We start from the raw sequence: 24523 nt of genomic DNA, 5'->3' as shown, positions 1-24523 counted from the left end.
GCTTGAAGGCTAACAGCAAGGAGCTGTGCACTCTGGAGACTCAGATGTAGTTTTTTTTCTTCCTCTATTATCACATTTTTTAATTCCCACATGTCTTTATTTGCAGATACAACAGTGTTTTTTATTTTTTTTTTATTACTTTTTAACCTTGCCAGCTTTGCTTAAATTGTCTCATTTTTTGATTTGTGTAGTGTTGTTTGTAGATCAATGATCCTCTTCTTCCAAAATTTTCTGAAAATGTCAATTTCTTAAAATTTACAGCTGCCCAAAGTCCAAACGGCATAATGGTGGTAAAGAATTGACCAGGAAAAATACAGAAATCTGTTAACAGGCCACGTATGCCATTTAATTCCTTTTTTTCTTCTGATATTTCATATATATTTATATATATATATTTACATTTCTGTCTGTAGGAATAGCAGTTACAGCAGATTTTAGGAATGCATGGTAATCTGTCAATTTAATCTCTAGGATTGAGCCAAAATGTGGTGAAATAACTTAAAGCATATTGTAGCCTGCATGTATTTGTTCATGTTTGTGTTGAAGAAGCCAGCAGTAGGCCATGTTAGCTAATTTAATCCACTGTAGGTCAGAGTAGAGGAGTTAAACTCTGTGTGTTTGCGTGGTTCCTTGTTTTACTGAGGATTGACTTTCTAAATTTTGCTGATTTTATTTTTTTCCTCGTTTTCCCCGCAGAGATGCTCGTGTCGTGAAGGACATTACAACTGGCAAATCAAAAGGGTATGGATTTGTGTCCTTCTACAACAAACTGGTAAGGCTTCAGTACAGGAACACAGACCGAAGGTTATGTTTTTCCTTTATTATTCCACCTCCTTAAAATGCTCAGAATAGATGAAATTGCAGACAGCCGGTGCCTCTAAACGTCACACACCACAGTTTCCTCATTGCCAATGCCAGTTTTTAAGTTTTGCAGAATTGAAAACTGTAATTTCTGCAGTTTATTGTTGTTGCTGTTTCTGAAGAGCGGCGCCGTTCCTCTGTTTGGGTTTCAGGATGCAGAAAATGCCATCTCTCACATGGCGGGTCAGTGGCTCGGCGGGCGGCAGATCAGGACTAACTGGGCGACGCGTAAACCCCCGGCCCCAAAAAGTGCTCAGGACAGTGAGTATCGACGGAAAATTATTCATTTAAACACACTTACTGCCATTATTTTAATCAATTATTCTACGATTAATCGATTAATATGACTTTTTTGTGTGTGCCACATTTAACAGAATGTTTTAATTTAACCAGTTGCGCTTCTTTTATTTAAATTGTCAGTTTTTAATAAGAATATAAACATTGAATTGCCTAAAATGCAGTGACATAGCATTTGTTGAGTCGTTCAAATCGATTACACTTTAAAACGTATTCATATTCACACCAAACTCCAATAAAAAATGCAACAATCAAGAAATGTTGCCAACACAGATTTCTGTCTGTTGCTTCGATAGAGAGGATGAGGAATCTGCAATCTGGGATTACAACCCTCTAATCTGCCATAGAGCTGAAGCGATTAATCACGATTAATCGATTATTCAAATAATCAACTACTTTAGTAATTGATTAATCGCAAAGAGGCAGATTTCTGGAAGAGTCACATTCAGAGAAGTAATTATACCAAACCTGTTAAAAACATTCAAGATTTAAAAATGTTCTCTAGAAAACTTGTCTAGAGAGTCCGGTTCGTTTGGGGAGTGAACACTAAGAGACCAGAAAGCAGGACGTGTCTACAGCGCAGGGCATTCTGGGTAAATGCAACCAAAACAAACACAGAAATGGCTCCTGGTCTCTTACTAAAGACACAAAAATAACCGTTCAAACACTGAAATCTGACACTACTCTGTCTTTGTGTACATTTCATGAAGAAGGAAGTTGCACTCAGTGTCTTTTTCAGTGGTTTTGTGTCGTTTCCTTCTGTATTTTTGGTGCAGCGCCCCCAACAGGTGAGGAGGGGAACAGGTTTTTCAAAAGGTTTGGTTAGTTTGAATCGCAGCAGCTAAAAATGTAACAAATGTCTCAACTTTGGTCGTCAATCGAACCAAAGTGGGAAAACAAGCCTTTCAGCCAGGGCCGTTTCCATGGTAACCTGATAATCTGATTCCGCCTTGATTCCTGCTGTGAGGTCGCAGCTTCAGCGATCTCTTCATGGATGGGTTTTTAGTTCTGTTTGTTTTAAAATCTGTTGATTTTGTTGTGTTTCTTGTCAGACGGCTCAAAGCAGCTGAGGTTTGATGACGTGGTGAATCAGTCGAGTCCACAGAACTGCACGGTGTACTGCGGCGGGATCCAGTCGGGTCTCACAGGCGAGTGCCACATTCTCTGGAGGCCATTGTTCCACCATGTCGTCACTCTATATTTATAGGCGTCTTACCGGTTGCCAGACTGGAAGAATCAACCAGAATAACATTTTTTCTCCTCTGTGGTTCTTCCAGAACATCTGATCCGACAGACGTTTTCCCCATTTGGTCAAATCATGGAGGTCAGGGTGTTTCCAGAGAAAGGATATTCCTTCATCAGGTATCATTAGAGCTCATGGTGGCGTTTAGCCTCTAGATGTCAACAGTGGCATGTTGGCAGTAACACTGCCTGTGTTCTGATCCGTTTTGTTCCTTTTGTATTGAAGGTTCTCCACCCATGACAGCGCTGCGCACGCCATCGTCTCTGTAAACGGGACAGTCATTGAGGGACAGATGGTGAAGTGCTACTGGGGCAAAGAGTCTCCTGACATGGCAAAAAGCCCGCAGCAGGTTGGTGTTAAATGACGCAAAACAGGCGAAACCTAAACTGAACACGGCGGCATCGTCAGAGAGGCTGGACAGAGCTAATATGAAAATACAGCCCCGTATAAACAGTGACTAAACTTAAAGCCAGAGCTGCTCTGAAGTCGTTCAGGTCAAATTGTATTTTTGTGTTAAATCTTAGAAAACCCAGACATAGAAAAACACAAAGAAAAGAAAAAAGTTCAACCGTTTTAGATGTTTTTTTGGGAGTATTTTAGATGGGGCCAAAACGATTAATCAAATTAATCGTGATTAATCGATTGCTGAAATGACGACGATTAATTATTAAAACATACAGATTCTAATTTTCTGTAAGAATATCACACTCAGAGCAGTAATTAAGTCAAATCTGTACAAAACCTGTCTACATTTTTCATTTAAGATAAAAACTTTTGTCTGTAAATATATGTCTAAAACGTTCCCATCCAGTCGCATTCCAAGGCTGAACTACAGAGTTCAATCTCTACGTTGAAATAAAATAATAAAGTAGAAGATGAGCTTTTGTTATATTACAACACTTGCAGTGTTAAAATGGTCTACTCAAAGTCCACTGCTAAATACAGTCGAGAATCTTTGCTAGAAAACCGTGTTTTCCTTCCATTTCCCATTTATGTGGTACTTTGTGTTGCTTTATCACTTAAAATCCCAATAAAATATATTAAAGTTTGTGGTTTATTTAGACCAAGAGTTATAAATGCTGTGTTTTTCTAAATGCAATACTTCCTGGAGCTGAATCCAGCAACAACGAGTGTTTATTTTCACACAGTTGTTTTAGGAAAACTATGTTTGAAGCTGAATTTGGCGTCTGTCCAGAAGTCACTGCTGCTTCAGTGATTGTTGTTTTAGTTTTTTTTACAGATATCATTGTTTTATTTGTGCCAAACAAATTAGTCGATGTGCGGCAGACAGACTGTGGAGTCAGGATCTTGGCAAGAGATTCAGCTCAAGTGTTGTTTGTGTTTCTGCCTCCCAACTACGACACATGGTCACTGTAAAACTTTGACCGGTTTGATTTATTTAATAAATAACAAAAAATCTGACACAGATTTCCAATCTGTTTCTGGGTTTTCATGTCATTTCTATCTTTGTGAAGTCCTTTTGAAGTATTAACCCCTGGAGCTGAAACGATTAATCACGATCAATCGATTATCAAAATGGTTGAACTAATTTAGTAATCAATTGTTAACTGGAGAATACAGATGGAAAAAAGAGGCCATTTGGTGAAATAAAAACACATTCAGAGCAGTAAAGTTGTACAAACTATATATACATTTTGTATTTAAGATAAAAACGCCGTCGTCTCTAGATGCTTTTGCCAAAACTGATAAAGTGGCAGTTTTATCTTCACCCAGTTCCATTTACTGAAGGAACGCTACATTGCATTTTAGCCAGTAAAATGTTTTTCTTTTCAAAAAAAGAAAGTATTTGTTTATTTACATCTTTTAATATACTTCAAATTCATAAAAAGGCTCGAGAGTGTAGGGCCGAAACGATTAATCGTGATTAATCGATTACTGAAATAACAGTCTAATTTGGTAATAATTAACTGGAGTATATAGACTCAAAGGAAAAAGGCAGTTTGGTGAAAATAAAACACATTTAAGGGAGTAATTAAGCCAAAGCTGAACAAAAAAATAGACATTTGTGTTTTAAGAAAAAAACTTTTTTGTCTGTGAAAATGTTGGACCCAGAATCCTCAGTTTTAGCTTCACTCAGTTAAAATACTGTAAAAATACAAAAATATGCCTATTATTAAGCATTTTTTACTTTATAGATATTAATCAGTTAATCCAGAAAGTAATCAATCGATCAGCCCCGTTAAGCAGAAAAGGTTGAACTTTTCACATTTTCTATTTTTTAGCTGCAGATTCGTCCTAAAGGAAAGTTACATCATCAGATTTCAGGACATAAGATGTTTATTTTCTTCTTTTACTAAATGGTTAGATGAAAACTCTTCAGAATGAGCCATCGCTTTTCTTTTAATGTAATCAGATTGTTAATCTGATGAACTGTGTTGTCAGGTGGATTACAGCCAGTGGGGCCAGTGGAGCCAGGTGTACGGCGACCCGCAGCAGCAGCCGCCGCAGCAGCAGCCGCAGCAGCAGCAGCAGCAGTACGGCCAGTACATGGCCAACGGCTGGCAGGTTCCCTCCTACAACATGTACGGACAGACATGGAGCCAGCAGGGATACGGAGCCGAGTGAGTTCCTGTTCCATTAGGACGCCGTCTCTTTAAGAGGAATCCCTGACAGCAGTTTACCGTATATGGAGTTCCTGCTGCGGAATATTTTTAAAGTTCAGATAAACATGGAATACAAATTTAATTTTGAAGATTTTTTTTTTTTTTTTTTTTATTTCCTGGCTTTTTTCTGTTTGTTTTTTTTTTAAAGCTCTTTTATTATTTAAACACAATTAGTCAGGGTGCTTAAAATTCTTCACAATGGATGAAATTCAATTAAAATGTTATAAAAATTACAATAAAAAACTGTTTATTGCTTCTTTTTTATGTAACGGTATTGTTGTTTTGAGAAACGTTTCAATTTCTAAGATGTGGGTTTTTTTTTTTACACTTTAAAAAATGTGATTCATGTAATTAAACTTCAAATTGTAACTGAATTTAATTTAAGTTTATTGACCAAACGTTGGAAAAAAAGGAATAAATTAGAGATGCACGATATATCGGCATCAATGTCGGTATGGAACAACATCAGTCATTTTTTAACAAATCGATATTGGTCCGATAAATGAAACTCTTCTGGTTGTTTTTTTCCCCAAAATGTTGAAATAGTAGTGAAATTCATATATCAGTAAATATAGATTATAGACATATCGGAAATATTAATATTGGATATCGATATCGGCACAAATGTTCATATCTGTGCATTAAATACAACAGTCCTGATAAAAAGGACAGTTTGGGGTTTTAAACGCACCAGAGTGAAACATTTTATCATCCAGTTTTTGATAGGAGAGAAACGACAAATCATGCAAACGGAAATTATTGCGCTTGCTTTAATTTATCATGCAATTAGTTGATTTATTGCTGATTGCAACAGGTAAAGTTAAAAAATGTTTTCTCTTATTTTCTAGGTTTGTTTTGTTTTACATGTTTTTAAAAAAGATGTAAGTTATGCAAGATATAAAGTGAACAAACTTTGCAGAATCAGTTAAAACCGTTTTCTTCCCCCAGACTTTTTAAACTCTGCTCAGCGTTTAGTAAAATCCGCTGAAACTGAAATATCTGAGTGAATATTTGCTGCTCTGCTCGGCCTGCAGGCAGTCGCAGTCGACGGCCTGGATGGGCGGCTACGCCTCGGCCCCGACGCCTCCTGACGCCGTCGTTTCCAACGTGGGGAATTTCAACATGGCCGGCTACCAGATGCAGTGAGACGTTTCCGACCCGAACGCACCACCAAGGGAAAAACAAAACGGCACTTTTCATCCGGACAGAAACGAGAGAGCAGGAGTCGTATTTATACAGAGTTTGGTCGTTAACAACCGGTTTTATAAATCACTCTCTTCCCGACTCAGAACTTTGTTTATAAGGTGATTATTTACTATTTTGATGTTTTGGAAAAGGAAAACCAAAGCAGCTAACCTGGCCTGAATACTGAAGGATAAACAAAACTAAACATTTGAAATCCAAACAGAAAAACTTACAGTTTTTAAATCCAAAACTTCACATTTCAAAACATTTTGGATGTGATGAATTTAGCTGCATGAATGTTAAATTATCCTCCCTGACAGTCTGGAAACATTTTTAGAAATGTATTTTAGTGGATTTACTAATCGGGACATTTTTCTAAAACACAGCAAAACGTTTTAGTTTTTCCTTTTCATGTCGGGTTTTAACGCAGTTTTGCATAAATCGATCTTTTTGAAGATTATTATCCTGCTGCTTCGTGTTGCTCTTTAAAATATGTCAGAAATCTAAGTGGGATTTTTGTTTTCCTGAATAAAGTTTGTGTACAAAGAAATGCTAAGAACGCCATCTTTTTAAAGGAGTTTGTTTTTTGCAGTGGAGGGATTGTCGTTTTCAGACGTTTTATTTTGGACGATAATGCAGCCGAGTTTGAATTTATGCTGTTGAATCTGGACAAAGCTGCACCTTTTCAGTCCCTGTGTAAATAACATTAAAACCTGGGGGAGGTGGCAGGATTTTTGCTCATTTTGAAGCCGTTTTGGTCACAGGAGCTCTCTCTCTTTTTAAATGTTGGTTTCTGGTTGACAGCAGGATTTATTTCATTTTCATTTGGTGCTTCCAAAATTTAGCACGTTTTTTTTTTGGTCTTTAAAAACATTTTTATTTCTAGTCAATTTACAATAAGACAATTACTTGAATCCTGCTGTTTTGGGTTTTATTTGTGCTATTCTGCATGGTGTGTCAGAATTTAAAGGGCATGTATCAGCATTTTCACCATGATAAAAATTGAGAAAAAAAATCTTAGAAGTTGCTCAAGAGTGATGAAAAGTCTCCATCTTGAATTTTAAATAAGATGAATATTTATATGGTGATTTTTGAGGAGACCTAGCCAACCGGCACCCGACCTTGGGATTTATCTGCTCTTTTTGGTGCCGTAATTCACCACAAAAACAAAATATAAACCACAAATTTTGCCAGCTGATGTGATTCTGACCAGAATACATGTACAGTGATTGTGCAAGTCTCACTTTTTCCACATAAAATGTCTGTCTTTTACCACGATGCGTTGTGACACACCAGTCAAACTCTAGAAGTTTATCTCCAGGTTTGTTATTTGTAAACCAAGTTCTTTAGACCTAAAAGTGTTGGATCAGAGGAATAAATACTGATTTGCAGTTGAACTCATTTGTTTGGTTTTGATGCTCAACGTTGAAGCTAATTATCAGGGCTAAACATGCATCAAGAACCTTTGGGGATTTAATTTGACCTGCAGAAATCAATAAACATTTTGTGGACAAATAAAAACAGCTGGAAAAAGAAAAAAGGTATTTAATTTTTGGGTAAACTTTATGCTCACAAACAACCATGTCCACCTTAGCGGTGATCCGTTGTAGCCGGGTTATAAACTCTGTTGTGTCCTCTTTGTTCCTTTATTTCATAATGCTGAGAATAAAACATCCATTCGACATGTTCCCCTGTTTAAACCAAACAGTTTCTCCAGTAAAAAACATAAAAACTGAATATCACAGCTTCCATATATGGTATTCACTTCCTGTTCAAGAGCAGTGTGGTTACCAAGGTATTTTTATTTTAAAAAATCTTTTTAAAAATCTACTGCTGGTTTAGGATATGATGTATGATATGTGCCCTTTAAAAAGCTAATTTCTGTCTGCTGAACGAAATGTTTTGGTTCTTTTCAGTTTTGAAGTGTTCAAGGAATATTAAACCTTTATAAAATGTACATAATGTTGGTAAACACCCTCTAGAAGAATATTCTTTTTGAATATTTTAGCAGCATAATTTATGAATTCGCCTTAACTGATTTGTTAATAAAGTCAAACGGCCGATTGGTTTTGAAAACGTTGAATTTTTCCTGGTATTTATGTGTGTGTGCCATTTCCTGTGCAGCAGGAAGCGGCTGAGCTGCACAAACGAATCGCTTCGAACGTGAATGTAATTATTTTTGGAGCCGTTAGCAGAACAGAAAACTCAGTCACTTCAAATAAAGGAGCATTTGTACCTCGTTGTTCAGGACGTTTATTAGACATCATGAATGTTTTCTATGAGTCTGACAGCAAAACACAAGCACTGTAAAACTGCTTTTTATGCAACATTAACAGATTTAATCAAAGTAAAGATTTTTGCAGCTCACTTCTAAAGGCCTCATAGGTCTAGTCCAGTGGTTCTTAACCTTTTTTGAGGTACCGAACCCACCAGTTTCATATGCGCATTCACTGAACCCTTCTGCAGTGATAAATAAAACATGTTTTCCCCCCCCCCAAAATTCAAAATTCAACTAGAGTCTAGTTGGGTCACCCCAAGATCTCCAAGTCTTCCTAAAAGGTAGAGTCTCTGAGATCAGTTCTTCAAACTATAATCAGTGTTTTCAGCAAAGTTGAGCTGACTGTCCAGGAACGACCCAAGGTATTTAAAATGTGCCGCAGTTTCAACAGGTTGGCCATCGAGAGAAACTGGAACCACTTTAAGGTCTTATTTAGATCATTTAATTAGCTCTACATTCTTAAGAGAATTAAAAATTAATAATAAATAATAAAGACTTTGCGGTATTCTGATTTAGTAATGTAATTATATTCGTTGTGTTACCACCTCCACGCCACTAGAGGCAGTAGAAACCCCAAAAGATGCGACTAAGCAGCAGATTTAGAAGTACAGCGAAAGCTACAGAATTTGGTAAAAACTGTGAGCTTTGCGGTGAGCTAAGCAATGTAACGTGATCCTCTGATTGGCTAAGCAATGTAACGTGATCCTCTGATTGGCTAAGCAATGTATCGTGATCCTCTGATTGGCTAAGCAATGTAACGTGATCCTCTGATTGGCTAAGCAATGTATCGTGATCCTCTGATTGGCTAAGCAACGTAACGTGATCCTCTGATTGGCTAAGCAATGTAACGTGATCCTCTGATTGGCTAAGCAACGTAACGTGATCCTCTGATTGGCTAAGCAAAGTAACGTGATCCTCTGATTGGCTAAGCAATGTAACGTGATCCTCTGATTGGCTAAGCAAGGTAACGTGATCCTCTGATTGGCTAAGCAATGTAACGTGATCCTCTGCAGCAAGTAATGGCAAAGCGGGGCGTCATCACGACTTTACACAAGTGTGTCTTTACCTACGCGGCAGAGGCTCCGCCGAACCCCTGAGACCGACTCACCGAACACCTGGGGTTCGACCGAACCCAGGTTAAGAACCACTGGTCTAGTCAAACTAAACTACTATCCAGTATATAATGAGCTTTTGTGCTCATTCTGAAAAGGCAACATGATTAGAATATGAAGTAAATACATTTTATTTTTTCACTAACACCACTGTGTAGGTATTTATTTAGCAACACAGATTTACAATCATAGCGAAGAGAAAGTTTTGATCTCCAATGATAGAAACTAAGTACACCCCTGCTGCTTCTGTATGAGTAAAGTGGGGAAGTTTATTTATTTATTAGCGTTAACACCATTAAGACCATTAGTTTTTGTAGTTATTTGCTCTGAAACAATGAGCAGCTGCTGCTCAGTATTAGTCTGTGGAAAGTTATAAGCAGTGGCACTTTCAAAAGGGGGGATAAAGGGGACCACAGCCCACCCCTGAAGTTGTTATTTTATTTTTTAAAGTTTCGACAGCCTACATTTTTTTACAGGCCAGACCTAACCCCCACTTTTCATAAAAATTAAATGAAAGCACCGCTGGTTATAAGGCCGATTCCAGGATGTTAAAGGAACATTTTCCAAATGTGGAAAATATTTCTTACGTCTTTCTCTTTTCCACCCCCTTGTCCAAAATGACTGAAATCAACCCAGAGCAAATTCTTCAAATTTTATATATATATATATATATATAAAAATTGGTCCATTATTGTGATACCTGTAATGCTCCACGTCTGAAAAATAAAACAGTTCAGATTCTTTTTGGCACTTTGACATAAACTCTGATTTATTTACAACTGGACAGGACAAATAAAAAAATTAAAAAAAAGTGGGAAATGTCTGCCTCCAGGCGGCCTCGGTATGCTAAATGCTAACTGTTAGCATTAATAACAAGATAGTTAAAAATGATTGAAGTAGAAGCTCTAAAGACGCCCTCCATGTTTTTTGGCTCACCTGGTAGAGATGGAAATATTTAACAGCAGAATAATCTCACAACGATGAAATCAGATTTTTGTGGAGTCAGATTGAGTCACTTCCAATCTGTTTGAATTTCATCCTAGTGAGAACAATTGACCAGCAGGAGCTTTTCTGCTACCGGTGGTGTAAGATGTTACAGCACAGGGTGTACTTAGTTTTTAGGAACATGGCTGTGCCACTGAAACCAGCTAAACATTAATCTGCTTTCTGTCTCATCTCTACTGCACAGCGGCACATTGAGGCTGCTGCAGATGGAACAAAAAGTTCATTTCTATCAAAATAAGCAACATTTTGAAATAAATTTTCTAGAAAAAAAACATGGAAATTTGGGGATTTCAAGTCAACAAATTTTGATTTAAATAAATTCTTAGGGTTTCAAAAGTTTAAAAAAAATGTTTGGAAACAAATTTCCAAGTTCTTTGCAGAAAATCTCTTATTTAAAAATTTGGGAGTTTTTTTCTAGAAAAGTTTTGACTTTTCAAGCTCAAAAAGTTTCCAAAAGTCAAAAATTTTTAAACTTTTCAAATGCAGAAATTTCCAACATTTTTTCCAGAACATTTCTGAGATTAAAAAATTAGGACATTTTTATCTCAGAACTTTCCAATTTACTTTTAGAAAATTTCTGAGTTTAATTTCAACATTTCAGGGTTTTCAAAGTCAGAAAATTTTAAAAATTTAAAATATTTTGACTTTTGAAACTGACAGAATTGCATTCCCCCCCAGAAAACAACCTTGGATTTGTTTTCCAAGTTTTCTGAAATGAATCTCAAAATCTAATTTATTTTCTAGAAATTTTGAATTTAAAATTATTTGATTATTCTCCAACAAATTTTTGACTTTTCAAACACGGAAAATTTACAAAAATTTAATATTTTAGATTTTTCAAAAGCAGAAACCCATAACCATTTTTTTCCCATAACCTTGAAATTTCCGGAGGTTAATCTTAAAATTTCTGGGTGTTTTGGCTGAAGTTTACTGCTCCTGCTCTTCTGGCCCTGTTGCGCCGTCGTTCTGCTGCAGTCAGATAGCTGGTAGGCGATACAGTCGTAATCATTTTTACAGTGTTTACACGTTTCCATGACAACCTGCTGCTGCTGCCAGCTTGTTTTCAGGCGGTGATGTTTTTCGCTGATCCGCTTCCAGCAGGTTCATCACATCCGAGACGTCAGTGAGGACGACCGATCGCTCTGGAGGAGAAAATCAGATAAAGTCAGATAAATAAAGGAGATTTTATTTGGAAAATATCAACATTATGACTTTAAATCTGAAAATTACGACTAAAAGTCAAAACTATGACTTTGCCTTTCATAATGAAACTGAAACTCGTAAAAATGACTTCCTGCTTTTTCTTTCAAATGAGTTTCCATCGTTACATGATTTTTGAAAAATAAAAATTATATATTTTACTACTATATGAAATTTGATCCCTTTTTCAAAAACAAAATTTCATTTCAAATTTCAGGCTCTTAAAGTAAAGAAAAGCAGAAAACTTTTGCCCAACAGAGCATAGAAACATTTTAATCTGGTTTAATCTGAATACTGACGTTGTTTCCCGTTAATCCCAGTTTCTCCATGATCAGGTCCATCCTGGATGTGAGCGCCGCCACCGACGTTTCCATCTGCAGAACCCGCCTGCTCAGCCTGTCAGGAACAAAACCTGCTTTCAATCCGTTTCACCGTCACGTTTCATTTTCCCAAATTAATCCGTTTTTACCTGAGGAGCTGGTCCTGCGCCACGAAGCCTCGGCTCTTTTCATCGTCTGAGGCCGAACGATTCTCCGGAAACTCTTTTCCGTAGTTCCTTCCCAGGTTGTTCAGCTCGGCGTTAAGAGCATCCTGATTTTTACACAGAATAATTAATTTACTTATAATTTGTGACGTTATAATCCATCCATTTTCTTCCATCCATTTTCTTGCACCCTTTTTCCCTCAGTGGGGTCGGGAGGGGTGCTGGTGCCCATCTCCAGCCAACATTTCGGGCGAGAGGCGGGGTCACCTGGACAGGTCGCCAGTCTGTCGCAGGGCAACACAGAGACACACAGGACACACAACCATGCACACACACACTCACACCTAGGGGCAATTTGGAGAGGCCAATTAACCTGACAGTCATGTTTTTGGACTGTGGGAGGAAACCGGAGTACCTGGAGAAAACCCACCATGCACAGGGAGAACATGCAAACTCCATGCAGAAAGACCCCAGGCCGGGAATCGAACCCAGAACCTTCTTGCTGCAAGGCAACAGCTCTACCAACTGCACCACTGTGCATACTGTGTTATAATCATAAACTTCAAATTATTTATTGAGATTTGTTGTGATAAACCAAAAGGTCTGCAGCCACTAAAACCCAAAGAGGCACTTCTGCCCCCAAACTTATGACTTTAAATCTGGCAATTTACTAAATTGACTTTAAAACTCAAAAGTATAACTCGAGTCAAAATTATGATTTGCGTCAGTATATTTCCAAAACTTAAATTTTTTTTTACTTTTCAAACCTTGACACTATTGAAAATTCCTGAGATTAATCTCAAAATGTCAGATTTTCTTCTAGAAAATTTTCGACTTTTCTGAAAATGTAACATTTTTGACTTCTGAAATTCACACATTCCCAGGTTTTTTACAGGAAATTTCTGAGATTAAACTCAAAATTTGGGAGGTTTTTTTTCCAGAAAAAATCTTGGATTTTTTCCCCACATTTTCTGAAATAAATGGGATACTTTTCCAAGACACTGTAAAAACTGATGATTGATTTAATTTGAAACAAACCCGTTTTTCTTCCAGTTCAATTTTCATCCTCGTTTGTTCGTCTACATCCAGAACCTGGTTTCCGTCTCGGTCAAACTGCGAGAAAGCCGCAGATATTTCCTTATCTTCATGACCCATCCTGCAAATTCAGCTCTGATGTTAGACAGGATTTATAATAATAATAGTAATAATAATAATAATATTTTTACGAATTGCCTCTTACTCTTTAAGAGTCTCTCTGAAATCCTTGAATTCGATTTCTCCGGATCCGGACTGCAGAGCTTTCTGAACGTCCGATATTTTCTCTTTTTTCAGTTTCAGCTTCATAAAAGTCTTCATGTAGCTCTGGAGGTTTTAAGGAATCCGTGTCGTTAGTAATCCTTGTGTGGATATTAGGCGATTCAATCTGGTCCGTACCTGTTTGATGAGGTCAGTAATCTGCAGCTCGTCCTTCTGAGACGACAGCTCCTCTTTGACCTCTGAGTAGGTGTCATTGATGATGGCCAGGAACATGTTCTGGAAGGAAAAACACATGAACCACCGCTCAGGTTTAGCCCTAAAAATCAAACATTTGTTGCAGAAATTCTTACCAGCAGGACAAAGAAAACAAAAAACACGTAGGTGACGAAGTAAATGGGCCCCAGGACTCGGTTTGCGCGGTCGATTGCGTCGTAATCGAAGTCGCCGAGAATTATCCGGAACTGCGTGAAACTGCAACAGAAGGAAAACCGACGCAGTTTTTCCAGTTAAAATCTGTTTGGTAGCTATATTTACAGCAGTGGGTAAATAAAAATATTACTCAATTAAGAGTAGAACTACTTCAACATATTTTTACTGAAGTAAAAATAAAAAGTAGTTGTTCTTAATTAAAACTGCAAATAAAAACATGTTCAATGGGTAGAAAATACAGAAAATCTATTCAAATAAGAGTCGAAATACTTCAAACTAAAATTACTCAAGTAAAAGTAAAAGGTACAGCGCAGTAAAAATACTCCTAAAAGTAATTTTTTTCAAAAGAGTAAATGTAACTAGTTACTCTGGATATCTGTCACCACTTACATGCACTTGACGAATGTGCTGAAGGATTCGACCTCGGTTCCAAACAGCAGGTATCCAAGCTGCGCGTAGGCGAAGAAGACGATGAAGAACATGATGGCGAAGCCCAGGATGTCCTTGGCGCATCGGCCCAGCGTGGTGGACAGCTGCGTCATCGTCTTATTGAAGCTGATGTACTTGAAAATCTACAGAAAGACCAAAAGGAGGTTACTGTCTGATGGTTTTCTCCTTCGTTACCCTGAAAAGTTACAGCTAAAGGCTAATTTTAAAATGGCGTCTGCTAACTTAGCTAGCTTGCTAGCTTGTATGTGAAAAAGTATATTTCCTATATCAGCAAGATATAGTCTGTGTGTAAATTAAAATATTATTTTCACAAGAAATTAGACAAAAATACTTGGTAAGTTTTTGTGTTTTTGCAGTGAACAGCTCACTGCCTCACAGTCGCCTCCGAGGTTTAGAGGTGAATACTTTTTCACACAGGGATACTAGTTACCTTTTCTCTTATTAAATGACAAAACTATTTAAAAACTATATTATTTATATTATGTTTATTTTGAATAGGTTGCTAACTAAACCTTTAGTTTACCAACTAAGGATTTGGTTCAGAGCTAAATATTCAGCTAGCAAGCAGTAAGCTTCCTAGCTGTTAGCTTGGTGGGCAAATGTTTAGTTAGCAAGTGAACTGGTTGTCACTAACTAATCTGTAAATATGTAGCTCAAAGTTAAATGTTTAGTTGACAGTTAAAAAATATTTAGCTATGAGCTAAATGTCTAGATCAGTGGTTCTTAACCTGGTTCGATCGAACCCCAGGGGTTCACTGAGTCGATCTCAGGGGTTTGGCGGAGCCTCTGCCGCGGAGGTAAAGACTCACTTGTGTAAAGTTGTGATGACGCCCCTCTTTGCCATCACTTGCTGCAGAGGATCACTTTACATTGCTTAGCCAATCAGAGCTGGGGGTTGCTCTGATTGGGGTTGCTACTGCCTCTAGTGGCGTGGGGGTGGTAACACAGCTAATATAATTACATTACTAAATCAGAATACCGCAAAGTATTTTTTGTGTCGGGGGCGGGGGGTGAGGGGTGGAAGAGAGAGGAATAAGAAGGGTTCGGTGAATGCGCATATGAAACTGGGGGGTTCGGTACCCCAAAAAAGGTTAAGAACCACTGGTCTAGATAGCAAGCAAAATAGCTTGTTAACTAAATGTTAAACTAATAAATAGCTCAGATCTAAAGGTTGAGCGAGAAAGCAAAATAGTTAGCATATAAAAAATATACATAGTCTGTAAGCTAAATGTTTAGCCCAGAGCTTAAATGTTTAACGAACAAGCTAAATAGTTAGTTTGTTAAAAAAACAAACATATTTAACAACAAGTTTAAAATTCTGCTTGCTAAATATATAAATATTTAGTTGCTAACTAAATGTGGAGCTAAATATTTAGTTCAAAAATAAATATTTACCTTGGAACTGTGAAATTTACGAATGAAAAATTAATAACATTGTGAAATTAGGACATTTAAAAATGAATGCCTAAAGCTAAATAACCCAGATTACACCTGTTTATCTTTATCAGTTTGCTGATCTGAAACATTTAAGGAGCCTGGAAACTTTTTAAAGTGTAACAATAAACGGTAAAAGATGTGAAACGTTTACCTTGATCCAGGCGAAGAACAAATTCACAGCATTCATGTTGTTGTACTGGGTTTGCCAGAAAGCCAGAAACTCAAAATCGGCATATAAATCCGGCTGTTCCAGCAGCGACCCGAGCAGATTATCCACTTTGATGGTCCGGAAGACATTGAAGACAATCGCAACGATGGCGAGCTGGAGAGAAAAACGCCGTTACTTCCTTCAGTACGAACAGCGGATCTGAATCTGGGCCTGAATCCGTCTCCTACCAGTATGACCAGTATGTCCAGGATGTTCCAGATGCTTTTGAAATAGGCGAACTTGTGTATCCGCAGCTCCAGAATCTCCTCCACCACGTAGTAGAGGATGAACACGCAGAAGACCAACTCACAGCCGAGGACAAAGTAGTCCCAGTGGGTGATGTAGCGGATCAGTTTGACGGTTCTGATCTGGTAGGACGGGACGGCGCCGCCGGTCGCTGGGAACTCCACCACCAACCTGGGAGACGCAAACCGACCGGTCAGAAAGAACCAAAACGAGTTTTATGCAACCAAAATAAATTAAATAAATTCCAGCCGTTGTTCCTCCGAATGGCTGAACAGATAAACACAGAAAACCTTCATGAAAAACAACGAACCACTTTGCGAATCTGCTCTAATCTGTGTTGGTCTGTGACACAGCAACCAGTAAAATACATTAAAATGTATCTACTATGCAAAATTCACATTTTGCATATTTTCATACTTTCATTTGGGTTTTACCTGCTTCTAAAAACAACCCAAGATCTTATAAGAAAAAACACCCCGTCGTTTTCTGGGAGTAAATTAATGTTCTTTGGTGTCTAGCACTTTTAGTTTTACCGCTGTATGCGCTGTACAATGGCTGCTGGAAAAGGCAGATGTTTTGCTGTTGATTTACCACCCAGAAAAAACTTTCTGTGTTCTTGTTTGTTGTGCAGAAGGTTCCACTTCTGCTTTTCAAAGATGTACTGTTGTACAATGTCATCTAAGAGTGACTCTATGCAAAACAAATCGGATAAACGTGTTTTGTATCGTCCATAGACCCATCCTAACCTGTTCAAGGAACCATTTAAAGTTCTTAATGCGATAAAATGTTGGAAAACTTCACCTGATGACACAGAACATGTTGATGTTTGCATTGTAGGCTGAGAAGTCGATGAAAACCGCCCTGGTTCCTCGGTCCAGCCAAAGGTTTTCCATCAGTTCTGCCAGGATGTTGGCGCTGTCCTCCTTGGTCCGGCTCAGGTCCTGGTAGAACCCGGCGCCGCTGTAGGTGGTCAGGAGGCCCCAGTAGGAGGAACCTTTGATGTTTTTCTCTGTGTGGTAGCGCCACCTACAGAGGAGGAAGGTTTATTTCTCTCAATGCTGCCGCAACGATGTTTTTATATATATATATATATATATATATATATATATATATATATATATATATATATATATATATATATATATATATAGTATGGGGTTTGTTGTAAAGAGACACCATTAATCTGGGCTATTTCATCCATTAAAATTTTAATTAGCAAACTAAATATTTACAAAGTAAATACTTAGGTTCGCGTTGAGTTAGCAAGAAAAATATCTAGGTTGCTAACTAAATCTTTAGTTTACCAACTAAGGATTTGGTTCAGTTTAAAAACTAAATATTTAGTTTAAAAACTAAATATTTACCTTAGAACTGTGAAATTTATGAATGAAAAATAAATAACATTGTGAAAATATAACTTTTTAGAACAAATCCCTATTTTTTCTCCCATGAAAAACTACGTAATCCAGATTACGGCTGTTTATCTTTGACTGTGTCGCTTTAAAAGCCACCCCATCGTTGTTTCGTAGGAGATGAGAAGCCGCGTACGCAGAGCCGTTGATGAGACCGAAGCTGAGATCGTCCTCCTTCTTCTCGTTGTAGACGTCAAAGCATCCGGAAATCTCATCTTTGAAGTCTTCATGGACTTTGCAGGAGTTGTTTTTAATCTTAATCTGCCTCATCCGGGGAACTCCGAGCAGCATGTTCTCATAGTAGATGAACGACTGGTCTCCGCTGTCCAGGGACTGGTTGTTGTACCATTTGGTCCAGTAAAGCCCGTCCAGTAACGGACCCTGGGCGTACTGGTGTTACAGAGAGAATAAGACAAAGACTGATTTTAACTTGAACTCATTCTCTCATTTGTACGACGGCGGATTAGAGCCACTACAGATAGAAAAACAGGATAAAATTTAACTTTGAGATAAAATTTTCTAAAAAGATATATATATAAAAAAACTGGACATTTCTGAACTTGAAAAATAAAAATATGATAGAAAAGAATTCAGAAACTCTTAGATTGGCCTCTATTTTTAATAGAAAATCAATGAAATTTCTGAGCTTGTAAAAAACAAATTTTGGTAGAAAAAAAAATCTGAAATGTTGAGACTATTTTCAGAAATATTCTAGAAGACACTTGGAAATTTCTGAGCTCCAAAAGTTGAACATTTTTGAATTTTGAAAATTTCCAAAAGTCAAAAGTTTTATTTTTGAAGAATTTTTTTTCCCGAGAATTTTTCTAAGCTGAATCACAAAATTACTGAGTTTTTTCTAGCAAATTTTCAACTTTTCAAACTCAGAAATGTCCTTGCTCTTTTTAGAAAAGTTTTGATATTAATCTCAAAATTTCTCAGTTTGTTGGCAGGAATTTTCTTCTATCTACAACAGCCCTGACACGCCATCTTACATTTATATCAGCAAACAAAACGTCGAAAAACAAACGCGAGACTCACGTCCCAGAAGTCGGCCATGGTGCCAATGGTCTGAAACGTGACTCCATTTTGGCTGGCCGAGCCCACAAACAGATCCGTCATGGCTTTGGTGAAATAATAGCTGCTGGAGCTGGTCATACCGTAGGTCACTGAAAGCACATCAGCGTAATCACATTGTTAGCACCTGGCTAGCTCCCAGATAAGAAAACCGCGGGCTTTGTTCGGGTCGCCGCTGCGCTAAAAGGATCCATTTTAGTCCCGGTAATTTGTTTGGATAAAGCCTGTCGGCTGGAGGCAAACAGCCTCGTCAAACAATGACAGTCCAACTAAACAAAGCCACAAAAGGAGCTAAATGCTCTTATCGCTAAAAGCCAAGACAGCAGCAGCACTTGTTTCCCTTTCACTCCCAAAGCTCAGCTGGATAAAAGAGCAACAACAGCGGCATTGAGAGGAAAGTTTCCATCCGCAATTAGTCTCAGATTTACTCAAATACTCAGAAATACCCATGGAAATTATGTAATTATCTTCCACGAAGAGGTAACATTGAATTTAGATTTTTTTTACTGTTTTTTTTAATCCCAGATGTTCTCTCTCAACATGCTAACCTACATGCTAATGCTAATTCAAGTCGCAGAACGATTGTTGATTTAACACATTTAAAAAAAACAGCAACAGTTAAAAAGAAAAAACATGTCAGATTATTTGGAAAAAAAAGCAACTAAATTGAGAAAATAATTTGCAACCCTGATTTATATGGAGGACCAACACTGTCAAAATTAAAAATGGAAGCAGAAATGTCAACGTTCCTCTTCCATTACCATATGCATGAGTTTTCAAGACGAAATGTATATACATTGTTTTTCCTTTTTCTTATTCATGCATTTTCACCAGAACATTTATATATTTTCTTTTGCGTTTTCCCCATGCATTTGTTCTTTTTACATTTCTTCCACTCCTCTTTTTACTTTTCCCTATGCATTTCTGCCTCGTTATGCAAATGAAATGAAAACCAAAAAGTGTAAAAGTCCTGAAAATTTGTTCATCCTGCTCTGAAAAATGTCCAAAATAAATACGGTATCATACTTTACTCCTAAAGCACTTAAAATACAACATGGCAGCTACTGTATAAAAATAAGCAACTGTAAGAAAAAGACAAATGAAAACATCACAAATAAAAGGAAGATGTATAATTAACATTATTTTATTGGGAAATAATAAAAAGCAAAGAAATAATTGCTTGTAACACAATTATGGGAACAGCTTCAAAATAAATACAGCAATATTTTTGTTTTTTATAAAATCAAACTTCATATTAAATTTGTATTAGTAATTAAGCGTGACAGAGATGTTTTTCTGTTAGCTTCAGTAGATCGAACCAGAACTCAACTTTATCTAAAGAAGATGGTGAAAGACGGAGAAATGAAAAAAATCTGAGGCTTAACTACGTCATCAAGTTGCCATAGCAACCATTAAAACCCTACATGCCAACTTCAGATGAGACAAACACAGAAATGTTTGCTTAACGCACCAAATGCTGACGATGAGGTACGGGGGAGGATCTATGATGCTGCGGGAACCATTTTAGAGAAATCCTTAAATGTCCAGAGAATTTAGATCAAAATTGATTTTTTTTTTAAATTTATATATTTTATATTTAGGTTGTTTGAAATGTTTAAAACTGTTAATAATTTGACACTTATATCTTGTTGGAATTGTTATCATATATACGCTTACATTATGTATTTTCTGATATTTTAGAAAAACTGAAAATAAATAACATCAGTCATTTAATTAAATAAGGATTATTAATTTGATTCATTGTGATTAATCAATTATTGATTAAGTCAAAACTTTACAAAAAAAACATGTTTGTCTTATAAATATGTTTTAGCCAAAACTCTTCCACCACTGTAGGAAAAAAAGTATTTGTCCTCTTTATCGAATTGTTTACTTGCATCTTTTAATATATATTTCCGATTTTGTATTAAAAAAGGTTACATAAAAAAATCTGTAGAATGATCCATTTCATACCTGATTAATCGACTCAATGATTAACTGATTACTAAAATAATTGTCTGCACCTTTAGATTTAATTAAAAACAAACACTTAGGATGAAACTAGCAGAGACATATAACGGTAAATATCCCAATTTGTGATTTGACTAGGACATTAAACCTGTTCAGAAATTCAAAGCACTTACAGAGACAAACATCCAGCAGGAACACCAGGTAGACCAGCAGCTCCCTCAGAGTGGTGCGGATGAACTTTTCCCTGTTGTTGGACGTGTTTTCCGTCCAAGCTGTTCCCCAACACGCTGCAGGAAACACAAATGCACAAAGACGTGTCACGGTCACTGTGTAAAGGGGAAAGGACGAGTAAAGTTCTGCCAGAAAACTCAGATACTTTTAGATTAATATCAGAAATGTTCAAGATATAAAATGGAAAATTCAGTTTGAAAAATCTAAGATTTGCTGGGAAAAATCAAAAAATTTGAGATTAATCTAAAAAATGTTATAAAAACAAAATTGTGTTTAAAAGTTAGAAAACTTTGCTAGAAAAGAAGCAGAAACTTTGAGAATAAACTCAGAAATATTCTAGAAAAACACAATTTTATTTTTTTATTTTTTCAAATTTTCCGAGTTTCAAAAATGTATAATTTTCTACCTTTTGAAATTTTCTGTTCTTCTGAGTTACAAAAGTCAAACATTTTCCAATTTTGAAACTCTAAAAGGTCCAAACGTTTTGTAGAAATTTTCTGAAATAAATATAACATTTTCAGATATTTTTTTTTTCTTGCTAGAAATTTGCTAGAAATTTCCAGGTCTTCTGTAGGATATTGAAACATTTCTGAGTGTTTTCTGTCTCTATTACGCTGTGGTAAAAAAAAAAAAAAAAAAAAGTCCCTTTCTACCATTTTTCCACAGATAACACTCATTATGCAGACAGAAGTCGATATATATTTGTTGTAAAACTTAAATGTTTCCCCACCTTTGATAAAGCTGCAGCAGCCTCTGCTCCTCTTCCCCGGGCTCTGGTCGGAGCTGCCCGGTTCCTCCTGGATGCGGTCCAGTTTGCAGCCCCGGTCCAGGGAGGCCGGCTGGGGGCTGTAGATGGTGCTGACCAGCGGCGCAGGGGAGCCGCAGTAGCCGCGGTTCACCCAGCCGCCGTCCGCCATGGCGTCCAGCTCGGACTCGGCTCGGCCCGTCAGGTGGCTCTCGGCCCGGTTGTTCAGACTCTTCATGCTGCTGGACTCGCAATTTGCGGGAAAAGTGAATGCGGGGCGGCAAGTTGCGGCTTTTCAGCACCTGCCGGAGGGACGATGATGATGATGGAGGGATGACCTCAGAGGGATGAAGGAGGAGCTTTTGTTGTGAAGCTCAAACTAATATCCAGAGTTGGGTAGAAACTAGTTACTTGAGTAACTTTTGAAGAAAAAAACAAAAACTTCTCATACGCTGTACTTTTTACTTTTACTTGAGTCATTTTATTGGAAGTGTCGCTACTGTCTGCACTTTCTGTACTGAATGAACATCAAACATGTTTTAACCAAATAATTCACCAGACACACCTGTTTGGGTCAAAGTTTCAGAAGTTTGACATTGAAAGAAACTGATTTAGAAACATGTTATTTTTCTGTTACTTTAAGAATTATTGTCATTTTGGTCCTTAAAATACTAAAAAACCTTTTTACTTTTACTTGAGCAATTTCTTGGATGGATACTTTTTATTTTTACTTGAGTGTAATTATTGGATACTTTTCCAACCTTATCTGTTGCATAACGACAAAGATGATCAAAACAATTTCGATCATTTCTTTGTTTGTTTTCTAACATATTTCCGTTTCAGTTTATTGTTTGTTTGTTCAGTCAAGCCAGTGTTTCTTTCCTGTTTAAATGATCAATTTAAACCCCACAAATCTGGAAAATACATAAGATTGAAAAAACATTGCAGTTTTTGTAGCACCTGTTTTTCTTTCTTGGAAAAATAGTTCTTATTTTTAACAGGTGTTACTTTTTCTGCCAAATTAAGTTGTTTAACATCCCTGTTTACAGCTACTGAGGGACATTTCAGTGAGTCTGACCCTCTCTGGTAATTCAGGGTTGTCACTATCGATTAGCAGCCCGGGCGCTAACAGGCCCCCTCTAGGAAATCAATTAATTGCCCGTCGATTATATTCTCTGTCACCAGCTGCTCACTTGTGACTGAATTAATGAGGGAGGTAATTGAAATGTCACTAAGGGTCTCTGCCCCATTAGCATCAGACACCTTTGACATTCTACTCTCCTTTAGTCTTCATTAGGTATGCAAACACTCATCCTGAGTGTGTTTTTCTGTTTACTTCCTGTAATCTCATGTATATTATAAATATTTGTGTTTGTCTAACGTCCAATAGGATAACTTCACAACAAACACACTCAGGTTCACTCTATTTATGTCCAACAAGAGAGAAAATCAAGTTATATTCAAATTCAAAACTACTTTATTGATCCCAAATCAGGTGTAACCTCAGTCCAGATGTTTCTGTCCCAGTAACCGACGGCAACAGAGCTGACTGTGATCTTATATCAGTATCTAACATAAATTTACATCATTAATCCAGATAACTAATCTCATCCTTAACATAAATAACAACAAATATACTTTTCAGTACAGGAAATGAAAACAACACACGTTCAAAACTATCACACAATAAATGAAACATTACTTTGTATATAAAATTAAAACATATCTAACTAGAGAAAATTGTCTTCTACCAGTACACATTAAATAAAAACAATAAATAACGCAAAGCCAAACTATAGCACAATGGCTCCCAATGAACAGTTAAAGGTTCTAAAGTAAAATGCACATTAATTATGACAAATGTTTAAAAAAATACATATACAAAACATGGCAAAATGACACTTTAAATACTGGATATAATTAAATTAGTCTAAAATAACTGTTAAAATATTAATACTCGTAAAGAAAACAGAGCTGATTCCATCACAGTTACTGAATGGCGACAGAAAAAGGAGAACGGCGGCCATCAGTTACCGGTTGCTATGGTAACCACCTACCGTCAATAGCAAGTTAGCATAACTTTTTGACTAAACGAAACGAACTTGGAGAATAAATAAACCAAATTTTGACACACTTCACATCTATAATATTGTTAGAATAAATCTGTTACATAATAGGTATCTTTTCTCTCATTTATGTTCTCTTTTTAGACGTTTAATGAAAATTTTTAGATAAAAACATCGGAAAAAAGGAAGCAACTCCACCGCTTGTTAGCTAAGCAGCCGCCTGATTAAAAAGTGAACATTGTTAACATTATTTGAACGTTAAAGTTAATGCACAGCGTTTAGGGAGGACTGTGTTTGGGTGTTCATGCTTCAGTGGCTCTGAACACAGCCATTACACACGGCCATTATCACGCAACAGAGTTTAATTTCTTTCTCCCCCGCCTCCCAAGCTAGGTCCTTGGCACGTATGCGTCCTTCATCTGCTGCTTGTGCCACCGCTCAAACGGTCACAAGATCTGATTTAAGGGAAGTCAAGGCTTAGATTTGATAAATATATAAACTTTCTTTAACTTCTTAAAGTTAAGGCAGTTGAACAAATTAAATCAGTCGTTTCTGGGTGTCCTTCCAAAAGTTTCTCCATTAAACTTTGAAGTAAAAACTTCTTCCTAAATGTGCAATTAATCCCAAAATGGCTTAAAGTTACCTTTCAGGGCAATATCCAAACTTTTTGTCATGTTAATTCTTAAAAACTACAATAAAATGACAGTT

At 37.0% G+C, this 24523-nt stretch overlaps 2 protein-coding genes across 2 annotated transcripts in view; one reads left to right on the top strand and one right to left on the bottom strand.

The window, feature by feature from the left end:
* The window catches only part of tial1 (TIA1 cytotoxic granule-associated RNA binding protein-like 1), a 12309-nt gene extending 3864 nt beyond the window's left edge, over positions 1-8445 (top strand). The window contains exons 6-12 of the mRNA XM_008430020.3: positions 697-772; positions 1014-1122; positions 2211-2306; positions 2436-2520; positions 2627-2750; positions 4805-4983; positions 6060-8445. Of these exons, the coding sequence (XP_008428242.1) occupies positions 697-772; positions 1014-1122; positions 2211-2306; positions 2436-2520; positions 2627-2750; positions 4805-4983; positions 6060-6171 (781 nt within the window). The 3' untranslated portion in view covers positions 6172-8445. The remainder of the gene's footprint in view (positions 1-696; positions 773-1013; positions 1123-2210; positions 2307-2435; positions 2521-2626; positions 2751-4804; positions 4984-6059) is intronic.
* pkd2l1 (polycystic kidney disease 2-like 1) lies at positions 8435-24523 on the bottom strand. Its single transcript, XM_081616237.1, has 15 exons — positions 21735-24523; positions 20947-21060; positions 18767-18894; positions 17865-18118; positions 17118-17342; positions 16259-16487; positions 16014-16184; positions 14366-14547; positions 13897-14017; positions 13724-13822; positions 13530-13651; positions 13328-13445; positions 12275-12396; positions 12105-12201; positions 8435-11747 (listed from the first exon to the last, which is right to left on the bottom strand). The coding sequence occupies exons 1-15, from the start codon at positions 21985-21987 to the stop codon at positions 11712-11714; spliced, it is 2271 nt and encodes a 756-aa protein (XP_081472363.1). The 5' UTR covers positions 21988-24523; the 3' UTR covers positions 8435-11711.

This window comes from Poecilia reticulata, chromosome 15 (genome assembly GCF_904066995.2).
Source record: "Poecilia reticulata chromosome 15, P_reticulata-male-v2, whole genome shotgun sequence".
Classification (NCBI taxonomy): Eukaryota; Metazoa; Chordata; class Actinopteri; order Cyprinodontiformes; family Poeciliidae; genus Poecilia; species Poecilia reticulata.
Note: the sequence above shows the minus strand (reverse complement) of the source record. Positions and strands in the feature narration are given on the sequence as shown.